Consider the following 14,712-nt stretch of genomic DNA (forward strand, 5'->3'; position numbering starts at 1 on the left):
TTAAACAAAGCCTATACAGTATATTTACTTGACACACATTGGCTGGCACGTGTCAATTTTTGAAATAAAAGAATGCACACATCATTTCCTGAAATTTGAGTTCTGTTTGTTGTAACAGTGAAATAGCAGTGGGTAGAAAAATACACAAATAACAAGGAAATCAAATATGAAAACATGATTTTTTTTAATGAGAGGTACAAATGATGGGATGTGCTCAAAGGCATAAAAACCGCAAGACATACAGCAGCAGATTCAGGAGAGGAACACACAACACACAACAGCTGAAAAGTAAGAACAATTTACATTCTCATTCCTATTAAAATGATTATTTTGATATGATTTCATTTTAATGGTGTCTAAATTAAAATTAGCTAACATGTATCACACTGGAAAAACTTTGCACAAAAAATTAAAAACTGTTCGTAAAAGCCAATATTATAAGTTTTCCCCATATTGATCCAATAATTTGTGTTGTGCTCTACAAGACCCTTGAAAAATGAGGGTAAATGTAAAAATAAAGTGTTGTTTTATCAGTGTTATTTTATGCTGCAAGTTACATTTATTTAATCAAGATGAAAACAAGGAAACAATTCTGTTATTTAGTTTTTATTGGTTATTATTGTACTGAGGAGCAGATTCGTTTCTTACGCGCTGAACAGACTCATTATAACTTAAGGGAACACTTTATGATAACGTTCATTAATAAATCATTAACATTACTGCTTAACAAATTATTAGTTACCATATATTCAAATAGCTAGAAACATAAGTTAATGTGTTTGTGAATGTTTACCAATAAACTTCTTAAACACAACCTTATGATTAACAGATCATTATTTAATGTAAATTAAAATACAAACGATTTTAACAGATGTTATACAACGATTGAAAGCTTTTGAAGTTGAACAACACGTTTGCTGCTCTCGAGTATGATATAGCTAAGGTTTAGTGGCATGTGTAGTTCCTTCATAATAACTTTGAGCATTTAAAAAGTTAAGCTGAATGCTATTTGATTTTTCTTTGACAAATAATATGAAGTTGTACATATGAAAGTAAATTAATTTAATTTGGTTTGTTGTGTTGACCCAACTAAACAAATGTATTCTGAATGAAATTATTGTGTGTATAATACGTCTATTAAATTAAACAAGGTAACATTTTTGGGAAAAGATTAGAACCTTGCATGGGATAAAAAGCTTAGAAAAACATATTTGTCTGTAATAAATATCAGGTTACTTTTAATTGAAAAAAACTTTTTCAATGTCATTTTTTATTAATATTAAATATAAAGCAAAAGCATAAACCATAACATAAATATACTTAAAAAAACAAATAAAATTGTCTGTAACAGTTTTGACTGTAACCGTCGTTTTCTTAAAGTTTAACTGATGTCAGCGTGCGAAGGGGAGGTATAGTAGTAAAAACGACAATTGAATTTATCATTTGAGATTTACAAGATGTTTCTTCCTCAGAAATGGCTCAGACTCTATATTTCAGTCTTCTTGTCATTGGTGAGTTTGTGTTTCTGCTTTTATAATGTCATGAACATTTATTTTGTGTGTTTTGATAAAGACTCAAACTCTCTCTTATAGCTCTCTGTTCAATATCTGAATGCATTGGTCTGAGATTAATCCACTACAATGGTGAGTGACAGCCAACCTTTACTTAACAAAACATGATCTGAATACAACAATAATAAACAGTTAAGAGACAGAGATACATTGAGTGAAATTCGCTGCTGATTTTGTAAGTTTGGCTGCTTACAAAGAAATGAAGTGTCAATAATTTTATGGCAGGTTTAATTTAACTGATAGAAGAATCAGGGGTCACATGTATGAAGAGAGGTTATACATTGATTTGCATTTTAGTTACTGAAATAAGTATTTGATGCCCAAGCAAAACATACTGTAACTTTGTACTTGTGGAGAAACCCTTGTTGGCAAGCACAGATGTAAAACATTTGGTCAGTTGGTCACCAGGTGTCACGAGACATTTTAGTCCACTCCTCTGTCAATCTTAAGGTTTCTTGGCTGTTGCTCAGCAGATTAGAGTTGAACCTCCTTCAAGGATTTTCTAAGTAATATGAGGTACATGACATGAACACATCATTTGCCTAAAATCACTGCTTGCCTAAAACCATTTGCCCAAATCCACTGCCTTGTGGTTTTATGATTTGATGGATCTGATCAAACATAAATGATGCAAAACACATGCATTATGAGTTTGTAATAGTAAATTACTATGTAGAATATCTCTGCTTGCCATCCGAAGGCACTTTGCTCAGTGACATGAGGTCATGTGCAACCTATTGTGTTACGACCCGATCGTGGTTGTGATTTTGTGTTCAGGGCTCACCTGTCTGTTTGGTAGTCTGGCTTGTGCCAACTTGTTGCTTTGATTATTTTTTAACAGAGAAATTAGAGGTGCAGTTAATGTAACACTGTAACATCACTACTCCTAATATGCTACTTGTCTCCATCTTTAGGTGCACCATCAAGGAGTGTAGTTACCTGTGAATCCCAAACTGCCTTCCTCAACTGTTGTGAGTTCTCTGTGTTTCCTTTAAACAATGCATTTGCATGTTGTACAATGATTTTAAGACCATATAACCAAATGGAAATACTACTAAAACTACTAAAACTACTCCTAAAACTCTGTTTTGCATCATGTACACCCTGAACAAACCAGATATCAGTAGTTTTAGCAGCATTCAGTTCAAACGGAAATCTTATCCAGTATCACATTTAGTTGGTCTGAAACAGTGATTGTGCATTAAAAGGTTTCAACCATGTCACTACACAAATGAGAGGTCTAAACTTATTTACAGAGCGCATTTTCAATTTTGGTCGCACACCTGCGCAATACTTATGTGCATCCCTGCATATAACACATTAAGAAAACATAAAACACACTTGTGGATAATGTTACATTTTTCAACAGACCAGGGAACTATAAAAGTCCTTTCAGCCAATTATGGGCGTACAGACAGACAGACCTGCTCTACTGGAAGACCTTCTTACCAGCTCTCAAATGTTTGCTGCACTCAGAGTACGTCTCTAAGTGTGGTGGCCGTTAGGTAAGAGCAGTAAATGTCTCTGAAGAGATATGAGATATGAAAGTGACGTAATCAATTATTATGTTTTTGCTGTTCTTTGTATTTATTGACACAGATGTGATGGAAAGACGAGTTGTTCCATTGTTGCGGAGAATGCAGCTTTCAGGGATCCTTGTTATGGAACTTATAAATACTTGACTGTGTCTTACAAGTGTGTTGCACCTCCACCACCACAAACACGTGAGTTTTGCACCTAAATGATCCCTAGACCTCACAAAATCACCTGTGTAACTGCGTGATGTTGGGTATTCTTGATGAAGAGAAGCATCATCTAACAGCTGAAGTCACTGATCTCATCCAGACTTCACACAGTCATCAATCCTGTGACAATGATATATTTCTGAAAGATTTACAGACACACAGTATTACAAACATAAAAACAATCCCCTCAAAAGCACAGACACATACAGACAAAATCAGCCTTCGTCCAGTAACAATACTGAAATGCTATCAATTTAAGTTAGCACAAGTTAGCATGATGTTAACAGGGTTTATTGGGATGGAAATAAGAATTAGGCATGTGTAGTTGAGGTGTTCCCTTTAGTTGCTAGGTTTTGTTAGAGTCTATCATGCAATTAGTAGATGCTGCCAAGGTGTGCCTGCTTGTTAGTAAAGTAGTCTGGCTTGTGCATAGGTGTTGCTAGGGTGTTGTAGTGGTTACCATGGTGCTCCATGTGGTTGCTAGGCATTGCTTAACTCTAGGCTCTATATGCTGATTTCTAGGGTGTTGAAATGGTTACTAGGGCTTTCCATGTGGTCGCTAGGCATTGTGAGGCTCTCTAAGCTGGTAGCTAGGTAATTGTAGGGTGTTTATTTTGGCTGGTAACAGGGCGTTGCTAGGCTAGGATGTATAGCTGGTTAGTAAGTAAACCATCTGGTTGCTAAACAGTGTTAGGGTCTTTGAGCTAATTGCTCTGTGCTGAGAGATAGGCTCTGTCCAAAAGCAGTAAAATGCTTCCTTCGAAAGCTGCATTACAAGGTCAGAAGGCATCAGGGTGCTTCTGAATCCAAAGCTGCTCCACTTCCTGTCTCCCGCAATACCTTTATCTGATGGATTTTTCAAGGCAACATAGATGTTTCCTCCACTGCCTTTGATGACCGTCAATCCTGCCTGTGTGTGTCCGTGGAAGAGGTGAAAGTCGAGCAGGGCTCTGCTCATACAAATAAAATGGCTTGTGACAAAATAGTCGGAGAACAATATTGAATGAATTAAAGTTTTACAGAGAAACTAGAGGCGCAGTTAATGTAACACTGTAACATAACTTCTCATTTGCTTCTCGTCTCCATCTTTAGGTGTACCAAAGGTTGTAGTTACCTGTGAATCACAAACTGCCTTCCTCAACTGTTGTGAGTTCTCTAGGTTTCATTTAAACAATGCATTTGCATGTTGTATAATAATTTCAAGACCAAATAACACATTAAGAAATCATAAAACACACTTGTGGGTAATGTTTCATTTTATCAACAGACCAGGGAACTATAAAAGTCCTTTCAGCCAATTATGGGCGTACAGACAGACAGACCTGCTCTACTGGAAGACCTTCTTACCAGCTCTCAAATGTTTGCTGCACTCAGAGTACGTCTCTAAGTGTGGTGGCCGTTAGGTAAGAGCAGTAAATGTCTCTGAAGAGATATGAGATATGAAAGTGACTTAAACAATTGTAATGTTTTTGCTGTTCTTTGTATTTATTGACACAGATGTGATGGAAAGGCGAGTTGTTTCATCGTTGCGGATAATGCAGCTTTCAGGGATCCTTGTTATGGAACTTATAAATACCTGACTGTGTCTTACATGTGTACTTTTCCTTTTTAAGTATACAACTATTTTATTGTGAAGTGAATTTAATCATTTAGTTGTGGTCACATGTAATAATTGGACCAAAGATTTAATAAACATATTATAATGCAGTGTGTATATCATATGTGGAAGGTTTCAAGATAATCCATCTTTATATCCCAGCTATCCAACATATGTTTAAAAAATATTTAGGCAACACAAACAAACAATTCAAATTCAATTCAAATAAAAAAAGTAATGTATGTTTTGGTCAAGCTCTTTGGTTATATGAACATTACAAGTAGGCCTAGGCATTTTTTTTTAATATTTATTAATTGTTTTCTTAAATGCGGTGGATTCGATATCTATTTTATTTATTTCATATTTCCGCAAGCAGTGAACATTAATTCACTTAAATGTTAATGGTACTTCTATCCACTAGATGTCACTTTTCTTGTTACAATGGATGGATGGAAGCGTTTGTTCATTCATTGCGTAATTATCATGGCGGATTCAGATGTGTCGTGGAATTTAACATCACCTTCACATAAAGACAGCGGTTCATATGATTGCAGCCTCTCTTTACAGCTCATTTTGTGAAATTGTGTTTGTTATGCTTAGTGTTGGGTATCGTTTTTCTTTTTCGATACCGGTGCCAAATCGATACTTTTCAATGGTGCCGGTGCCTATAGGTGTCTAAATCAATACTTTTAAAAAAGTGCCCTAAAACACTGGTGGATGACATTAAAATACAATATGTAGCATATTGACAGATAAAGTTAAAAATCTGGCACTAAGCGTTTCCCAAAATTACAAGGATCACTTAACGTACCAAAACAACAACCCAAAAACCCAAATTACATAAACTAAAACTAAATACATTTGTTAAACACTGATATCAAACATAAACATGATAACAGAAAAGTTTTATGTTCTCAGTTTGTTGCTGCATTGAGCCACATTATGTGTTTTTTTTTAAACGTTAAATAACGTTATTTTCACATCTTATGTGGTGCGTTTTGGACCTTTATTCACCCAAACCTGTGAAGCATCCTTTTGGCTGTGCCTTGAATGTAGACTTCGTGTTTGTCACTGTGGTGCTATGTCTAAGTCTTTTATGGTTTCACTGTGAAGTGTCGTAAATATTCAAGATATAACAATTCTTTTGGGACTGATAAGAACATTGAGAAGTCATTGGTAAAGAAACATAAATGTTTTATTAATTTGATTAAGCAATTGATCAATATTTTGAACACAATAACAATGAGTGAATGTATAATACAATATGATCGAACATCTCCTTTATAAATAAACTGTATTTATTCAGGTAGGCTAATAAGATAATAAAATCAGGTTAATATAAATATTAGAAAACTATGAAAATTAGGATGATCATTTGATAACAGAAAGAACTAATACAGCTGATATACGGCATACATTTGGAACTGAAATAACTGAATACAAACATTATGAACAACAAAAAGAAGAAACAAGCAACACCTCAACTTGAATCCTCACTTTCAGAGTGAAGAGGGAAAGAGACTGAAATTCATAAATCAAATAAAATAAACTGTTGGTGTTTAACTAGCGAGATATGTTTAATAAGTTATCATACAAAACATAAAATGAAAGTACCTGTCCAAGCTGCGTCTGTCAAAGACAAAAGCATGCTATGAGCAGACCTTTACAGTATTGTCCTGCAAGATCATTAACATTTTTGTAATAATTTTTAAGAGCCATGAACACAATACATAGTAAACAATGTTAAATTACAAACTTGTGTTCTAAAACTGATGAGCAAACACTTTGCCTAATGAGCCAGTAGATGGCAAATCGACAACATTTATATTTTTTCTCGGTCGCTGTGGCGCATTTCTTATATCAAACTGAAAATTCTCAAAGAGTCTTGTTAAAGTATTTATATTCTGTTGTTTCTTGCATTATCTATTGTTTATTTCATGTGGATCATGACACATGATCATCACATGTTTCATCTGTGAAACCACCTGTAAAAACATTAAATCCGGAACCCGACTGGTATCTGAAGACGTTTTTTAATATAAATGTAGGGAAAACATATGCATTTAATTTCAGTAGTTTCATGAATGAATAGCTTGCTATATTTAAATACCCATAGGGCTGCAACATTATTGCAAAAATCATAATTCTTATTAATCCTCTTGATATTACAACATACTTTGAGGTAAATGCATACAATATTTTCATTAAACATTCAAAACAACTGATAATTAACAAATTGATTACTGTTGTAGTCTCCAGTAACTGTAGTACGTACTTATTTTGTTCAAATTAAATGATTAAAATCGTAATTTCGGAAATTATACTTTGTACTTTGGAGCAGAGATAGATCGATTCACTGCGAGCCGGTTGAAAATCGATTATTAAATGTGACGAGACAAGCTGGTTGTATATGAATCGCAATATATGTTTTGAACAGCAGAGGCCGCTGTTTACTGCAAACTTGCAGTACAAAGAAAATTAAATTCTAAAAGTGGAAATTCAAAGGAAGACTAGCAACTGTCTGTCATCATACATCTAACACATTAAACACAAAGATGTTTGTGTAGACAAACTGCCGTCCAGTCACAAAATAAACCAGAAAATTAGAGGGAAAACTGGAAAATGACAAACATGTACTCAATAAATAAATAATCAAATAACAGATAATGTTTCATCACAAATAACTTATATTCTTATTCATTAACAATGTTTATATTTGTTTTAAATCAAAAATGTTACAACCATTTGTAATGTCAATTTTACGTAATGTATTGCTATATTTAGGCCACTACTAAAAACAGTGACATGTTGTCAAAAAATAAATTGCAGTATGTGTAAGTAAGTGTAACACTGTTCCCAAAAAGTATAAAAGTGTTTCCTCATCACAAACTGGTTTCCTGCTAATAAACGGCGTCCTCGGTTCTCTGCCGCTTACACGTGTGGTTAGAAGTGTGTTTGATCTTTAAAATGAGAATGCACAAGAGACCCCGTTCTCAAGTGTGGGAACAGTCTCTACACTCCTAATAAAGTGTCACGTGAGATATGCAAACAAACTTTGTCTTATTCTAATTATACATCTTCAATGCTTCGTCACTCCAAACATCTAAACGCTCTGAGCAATGACACTCAAACAACAGAGCACCAGTGAGTGAGGAACACACAAAAAGGGTGCAATGAATAAAACACAGGCATAATTTATTGGTTTATTAAATATAATACTTAGAAAGTGAAACGACAAATGTTTACAGCAAGTAAAAATTAAAAAAAAAATAGTCTTCATTATAATTGTATTGTGCAAATTCCCTGCAAACACACAAGCTGCAATATTTCTAATGCTATATATTATTAAATTATATATTAAATACACAAATAAAGCTTATAATAACAACACATCTGAGTGAGACAGTCGCTGTAGGAATTTTTATTGACCACCAGATAGCGAAGTAGAGCACTGTGTCAAAAGCTTCTATTAAACCATGCAGTTTGTTGAAAAAGCCTCACAGATTCAGAAGGACGGAAGTTCTCCAGGAACAGAGTTGGTCACACCTGCCCTAGGTGCTGTTTCTATCCTCAAACCGTGCATTGAATGTGTTCAGCTCAAGACAGTGGCGTAGACAGGGGAGGGGCCATGGGGGCACTGGCCCCTCCTGAAAACTGATTGGCCCCCCAGTGTGCCCCCACCCTTCTACTTGTCTGTCACTCAAAAATTCAAATCATAATCTTTCAGCTTGTAGTAGAATAATTTATGATTCCGCGTCGCGATGCTTCTCAACGAGGACCAAGAATAGCAAACTGTTTTCCAACGGAAAAAAAACACACGGTAAGTTGATCTATTTTATACAGTTTATTTTCTTTCGATTAGCGAGTTGTTGCAGTGCTAGAGTTTGGTAACGTTACCGTCTTTCAGTGTTAGGACAGACCAGGCTCGATGTATTCTCTGAGAGCAGACCAACATAATGCTAATAATTACATTTAACGTTACTATGCTCCTGAGGCTGAATGTAACAGGGTTTTCCTGCGTTATGATTTTTTTCCCAGCCGATAAGCAAGTGATATTGCAAGCGAGGTGCCGGAACAAATCGTATGATGTTTATCTAGGCTAACGCTCAACACTTTAAAAGCTAACGTTACGTTAACTTTCAGAGGTGGAGGTCTTGAGTTACGTTACTACACTCTAAATAAAGAAAATTAAGTTACATGACATTGACTTCGAGTCTTGAGAACGAATATTCTAAAGTCTCGAACCGCATGCCTTGATAATGACTTGTTTTTTGGGGGTTTAAACATTTTACCTGTTTTTAGTTTATAATTTTCCAGCTGGGCTGGTTGTGATAAAAGGTAAAGTTTTTGTCATCCGCCAATAAAACCATAGCATTTAAACAAATAGTAATTTCCTCCTTTTTACCTCTGTTATCTCAGGCAGTGTAACAGGACGTAAAGGCAGGGAGATATTCAGTATTTTTCTGCAAAGAAAGTGCCAGCCAGTGAGGGAGAGTCCGCGTGATGGTTTAACGTTACACACAGTGAGTTCAGAGCCTGCCTGCTCAACAGGAGACCTCTTGGTTCAGGAAGATTTGAGCATAAATCAGAACAGCCCTGTACACCCAGGTTAGTAGACAAGCTAGAAAGTGGACAGTGACTAGTGATGGGTCGTTTGTGAACGATTCGAACGAATCTTAAATGTGACTCGGGAAGAACGGGTCGTCTTGGAAAGTGATTCGTTCAGTCGCGCATGCGCATTGCGCAACACGCTCCGACGTTTAACAAATGCAATCAGAGCCGGAAAGAGAATTGATTTGTTCACATCCCGAGTCTTCGGGTTCGAGTCGTTCGGTCTTTTGTAATGTGACGTGACAGTTTTGGACAGAGAAATTAGCTAATTTACAACCTTCCTAACAAACGGGTGAATAGCCTAGTCCTAGTGTTTGTCTATTGATAGAAAGGACAGTGAAATGACAAATTAATCAAGATAAGAGGTGAGGTGAGCTACTCATAGACTAAATACCCATGTATACAAGTAATTCATCTTTTCTGTTTATTGTAGCATTATAGTTTTGTATTTGTTGTTATGTGATATTAAATAACGTTTGAATAAGTAGTAGATTTGTTAAGAAAAGTGACATGTAACATTTTAATTATACTTTGCTTAAATGAACGAAAGGAACGATATGACTCGAAAAAAGATTCGTTCATTTTGATGAACGAGACTCAAAGGTCCGAGTCAATAAAATGATCCGAACTTCCCATCACTAACAGTGACATGACTTTGGTAGGCTGTATTCAGGGCTACGCATTTATTTATATAACAGAAGTCCCTATATTGATATATTGGTACTTTAGTATATTGGTAATTTCAGTATCATACAGAAAAAAATGCACTCCTGATTGTTATTGTATGAATGCATACAGTTATGTAGTTAAAATCCTTGTATTTTACTAATATGCCTTTGTGTTATAGCTGTCTCTAGGGATGAAACAGATGAGAGTGAAAGTGATGTGAAAGAGATGGATACTTGTCACCCACCTTCAGAAGTGTAATCTGAGCTTCCACTTACTTCTGATACTGCTCTTACTGGACCTGATGGTATGTCTTTTTTATTTTACATGTAAAATAGCCAATACATAATTGCATTAAGGAACTGTTGCTAACTGTGTGTCTCATGTGCCTTTGAAACAGAAAGTTTGGGGGTAGAATTGTTGCATATTACCAAATAAATAGATTAAGATTCAAAAACAAATGTAAAGAGATTCACAAAAGTATATCAAATTCACAAATAAATAGATTAAGATCCACAAATAAATGTAAAGAGTTTCCCAAAAAAATATAAACTCACAAATAAATAAAATGAGATTTGCAAATAACATTTTTTTTTTACAAATGTTTTATTATTTTACAAACACAACTCTGCCTGGCATTTATTTGTGAATTGCTTTCTGTGCATTTGTAAATCGCTTAATCTATTTATTTGTGAATTTGATATACTTTTGTGAATCTCTTTACATTTGTTTGTGAATCTTAATTTATTTATTTGGTAATATGCAACAATTTTACCCCCATAGAAAGTGCCTCTGATAATTGATTCCCATTTCCTAATGCTTCTTCCCAGACATTGGATTATTTTATTTATTACAGTTTTTCTTTCACTTTTGTAAAGTGATAAGTTAATATAAATTGTATTTTATTGTTTTGATTTAGAGCAGTGAATAACTGATATCAAAAGATAATAGGGTATCACTGTTTATTGCTGATTTTAAAGCTTACTGAACTTGAAATGATTTGGATATCTACAGTTCTACATAAATACACAACATAAGAATGGCCCCTCTATATTAATTGTGGCCCCTCATGTGCCCCCCAGTTGAAAAAATCCTAGAATCGCCCCTGGCTCAAGAATGACCCATGTCACAGGGTTTTCATAATTATGTTTCCCCATGTGGTCTGTGATTAAGTGTAAACCGTTCTTCATTCATTCAACATCCAAGGATTTTTTCTGATGATATTATCAGTGGACATATTGATATAATCTGTGACAGAGTTAGTGTGTTCATTAATGTCTGTGTCTGCTGCATCATGGGTAATCTGTGGATCTGTGGTTTTGAAGAAGTGTGAAGATGACCTCACTCATGTCCTGCATTTGTTTGCATGCAGACAGAAGAAGAATGGAGAAGTGATCATCTCTCCTTGGTTGAACGAAGTTGGAGAAAACCTTTTTCAAGTTAACCCTGTTAAAATCTCTGACAATAAAAGTCATAACTGATCCCTGTGTCCAATTATTTTAAGACAACAGAAGTATTTTACAAATATTACTAAAGTACAGAATGTGTTGTAGGCCGTTATTGTGTCATGACTCAGTCGATGTGAAAAGAGGAAATGAGAAACACAGGAAGAGTTACAAATGTTCTCATGAAGAAATATAAGTAGATGATGAGAAGAGACTCAGTAAGAGAAACACAACATGACTGAGAAGAGTGATATATGTCTGCTGGGACTGATCCTTCTCTCTTCACTATTCACAGGTAAACTATACAACACATTTATTTCATCACATTTCATTTCATTACTCTCACTGACATTCTGATAAACATGTTCAGTTTCATCTCATGTCACATTTATCATAGAGTTCATGTGTCTTATTCTCACATTCAAAAGTCTGATGTCAAGAGCGATGATAGAGGAACTAGATCACATGATTTACTGTCAAATCTTCTGATTTAAATAATGTAAAAATAATCAAAATCTATCTGTCATTAAAGCAATAAGCCCCAAGAAGCAGTGGGTTAGCTAAGGGCGTTGTGGCACGACACAAAGTTGAGTAAAATACCCTGTAAGCCACTGCTTCACGGGGTTCTTCCATATGCTTAGCAAGGATTCATAAAATAAAGTAAATAAAATGATATAAAGGTTATGTTGTGCAGTCAGCTGTTATAAATTGAGGTATTTTATAACGGCTTAGATCTCCGCTCAGCCAATCAGAATCAAGGACCAGAACTGACTGTTTTATAATAAGAGATAAATATTAAACTGTTTGAATATATTGTGATGTATTAATATGAATGATGTCATCTGCTGTTTCAGGTGTGAGTGAAGCAGAAGTGACTCATGTGTTCATCAGTTCTGGTGAAAGTGTGTCTCTGTCCTGTAATGATGCTCTTCATCAATGCTCCTCAACTACATGGATCTATAATAATTATACAACATCATCTGAAGAAGTGTTTACTGGAGGAATAAATAAGAATAACACAGAGAGATCTGAGAGACTGAGTCTGACATCTGACTGCTCTCTCAACATCTATAAAACAACACAACATGATCATGGACGTTACACCTGCAGACAATATGTGAATGGACGTCTACATGGACCTGATTCACGTGTTTATCTACATGTTCTTCATGGTCAGTGTTTCTCTTCATTTATATGAACATGTTTAACTTCAGATCACAGTTCTCTTTATCTCTTGTGTTTTCACTGAAACTCATGAGTACTACATGAGTGTGTTGTGTGATTTGTGTTTCAGTGTCTTCATCATCATCTTCATCACAGACTGAGATAAGAGCAAACACATCTGTCACTCTCTCCTGTCGGCTGTTTACATATGACTGTGATCATGAGTTCAGTGATGATGGATTTCAGCTGGTGTGGATGAATCAGACTGATGTTGATCTACAGACAGACTCCAGATATCAGATTAGATCAGATAAACTCTGTCTCATCTCTCTGACTACAACACTCGTGAATGAAGACGACAACACAGAGTTGAGATGTGTGCTCAAACACAAGAATGACATCAAGACCTCAGTCACATATACTGTCAGATTTACAGGTAAGACATCACTCTGACAGGAGTGTCCTGAACTCAAAGTGACTTCAGTCATTAAACTCTGTACTGATGATGAAGAAATGACATAAACATGAAATATGATTGTGATGTTCTACAGTATGATGTCTCTGAACATTCATCATCTTCTACAGATTCAAACAAGATTCTAGTGACCACCACAAACCCTGAGAGATTCTCAACTCTTAACACACCAGAAACTACACAACAACAAGGTACATCACCACCGTCTGTCTCACTTCAATCTCTGTGTTTGTGTGTGTGTGTGTGTGTGTTTCCACATTATGACGCATCTTAACTAAACTTTGTTTTTTACAGCATCAACTACAACATCAATAATAATAAGAGGTATGAAGTGTTGATTGTGATCCATGTGTCCTGTTACATAAGTACATGAGTGAAACTCTCACTGAACTCATCTTGTGTTTGTTTCTCTTGTGTAGTGTTTGAGAGTTTGATGGATTTAATGGTGTTCTTGTGTCTTCTAGTGATTCTAGTGATTGTTGAGGTGTCAGTGTTTGCTGCTCCTACTGTCATTCTTCTTCAGATCATCTGTGCAGGAAGAGCGCGTGAGTTTTCATCATCATCATCATCATCATCATCATCATTCACATTCACCTGAAACAATCCAGAAAACAAACAGCAGAACTTCATCACTTTTATTGACTTTTATCTTCAAAGAAAACAGAAGAAGGACTCAGAACGCTCATCCAGAAGACACAGTGATGTCAGCAGTTTAGGAATAAAATCCTCTTTATGAGTAAATTACAGCGAGCTTGATTTGATCAGATTTCATACATATGTGTGTAATGCTTTTAAACGATACTTATTGTCACGCCTGTATTAAACTGATAGTTACCCCAAAATGAAACATCTGTCATCATTTACTCACCTTCAAATTGTTCTAAACCTGTATATTTTTTTTCTTTTTTCTGTTGAACACAAAAGAAGATATTTTGAAAAATGTGTAAAAGTAAAAAGTTCAGGGTCACCATTGACTATAGTAGTACTTTGTTTGTTTACAGACATTCTTCCAAATTATTTCATTGTGTTCAGCAGAACAAAAGTATTGTTCAAAATATTGAACAAAATTGTAATTGTGGAACTATTACTTTAAATATGCTAACAGACAGTCTAACAGTTTGTGTAACTGTGTTTGTGTTATTGTATTTGTGTAACGTAGCTGAATTTTGTGTTGATTTATGTCTGTTAAACCAGCTTAAACTTGTTTTGATTTTGCATAATTGCTGAATAAAAAGTCTGATATTGATCTCTGTCATGGACTTAGACGCTCTGTTAGCCACGCCCCCAGCACCAGACCTAAGTTGGCCACACTATTGATCACACGTACCTGTTCCACATTCACTCATCACCTGAACTACATATACTTCAGCTGTGGCACAATTTGAAAGTCCCCAAAAGTCCAGGAAGCAAACTGAACAGAGAAGGTCTGGCCTTATGT

At 35.2% G+C, this 14,712-nt stretch overlaps 2 protein-coding genes and 1 long non-coding RNA gene across 3 annotated transcripts; all 3 read left to right on the forward strand.

Annotated features, from left to right (window-relative positions):
- Window positions 1-282: 282 nt before the first annotated feature.
- LOC130420456 (L-rhamnose-binding lectin CSL2-like) lies at window positions 283-8,527 on the forward strand. Its single transcript, XM_056747743.1, has 10 exons — window positions 283-288; window positions 1,473-1,511; window positions 1,593-1,643; window positions 2,486-2,542; window positions 2,941-3,076; window positions 3,171-3,295; window positions 4,409-4,462; window positions 4,584-4,719; window positions 4,814-4,826; window positions 8,396-8,527. Exons 2-10 carry the CDS (start codon window positions 1,475-1,477, stop codon window positions 8,525-8,527), a joined length of 741 nt encoding a protein of 246 aa, XP_056603721.1. The 5' UTR covers window positions 283-288; window positions 1,473-1,474.
- Window positions 8,528-8,751: 224 nt separating this feature from the next.
- LOC130420822 (uncharacterized) lies at window positions 8,752-11,966 on the forward strand. Its single transcript, XR_008906694.1, has 4 exons — window positions 8,752-9,251; window positions 9,333-9,521; window positions 10,372-10,497; window positions 11,563-11,966. It is a non-coding gene; the product is annotated as an uncharacterized LOC130420822 (long non-coding RNA).
- Window positions 11,967-12,267: 301 nt separating this feature from the next.
- Window positions 12,268-13,228, forward strand: LOC130420725 (uncharacterized; the record flags this gene model as incomplete). The annotated part of the gene is made up of 2 exons (XM_056748238.1): window positions 12,268-12,807; window positions 12,930-13,228. Coding segments are annotated over exons 1-2 (639 nt in total), but the record flags the coding sequence as incomplete, so codon positions are not given.
- Between the last annotated feature and the right edge of the window lie 1,484 nt (window positions 13,229-14,712).

This window comes from Triplophysa dalaica, chromosome 5 (assembly GCF_015846415.1).
Source record: "Triplophysa dalaica isolate WHDGS20190420 chromosome 5, ASM1584641v1, whole genome shotgun sequence".
NCBI lineage: Eukaryota > Metazoa > Chordata > Actinopteri > Cypriniformes > Nemacheilidae > Triplophysa > Triplophysa dalaica.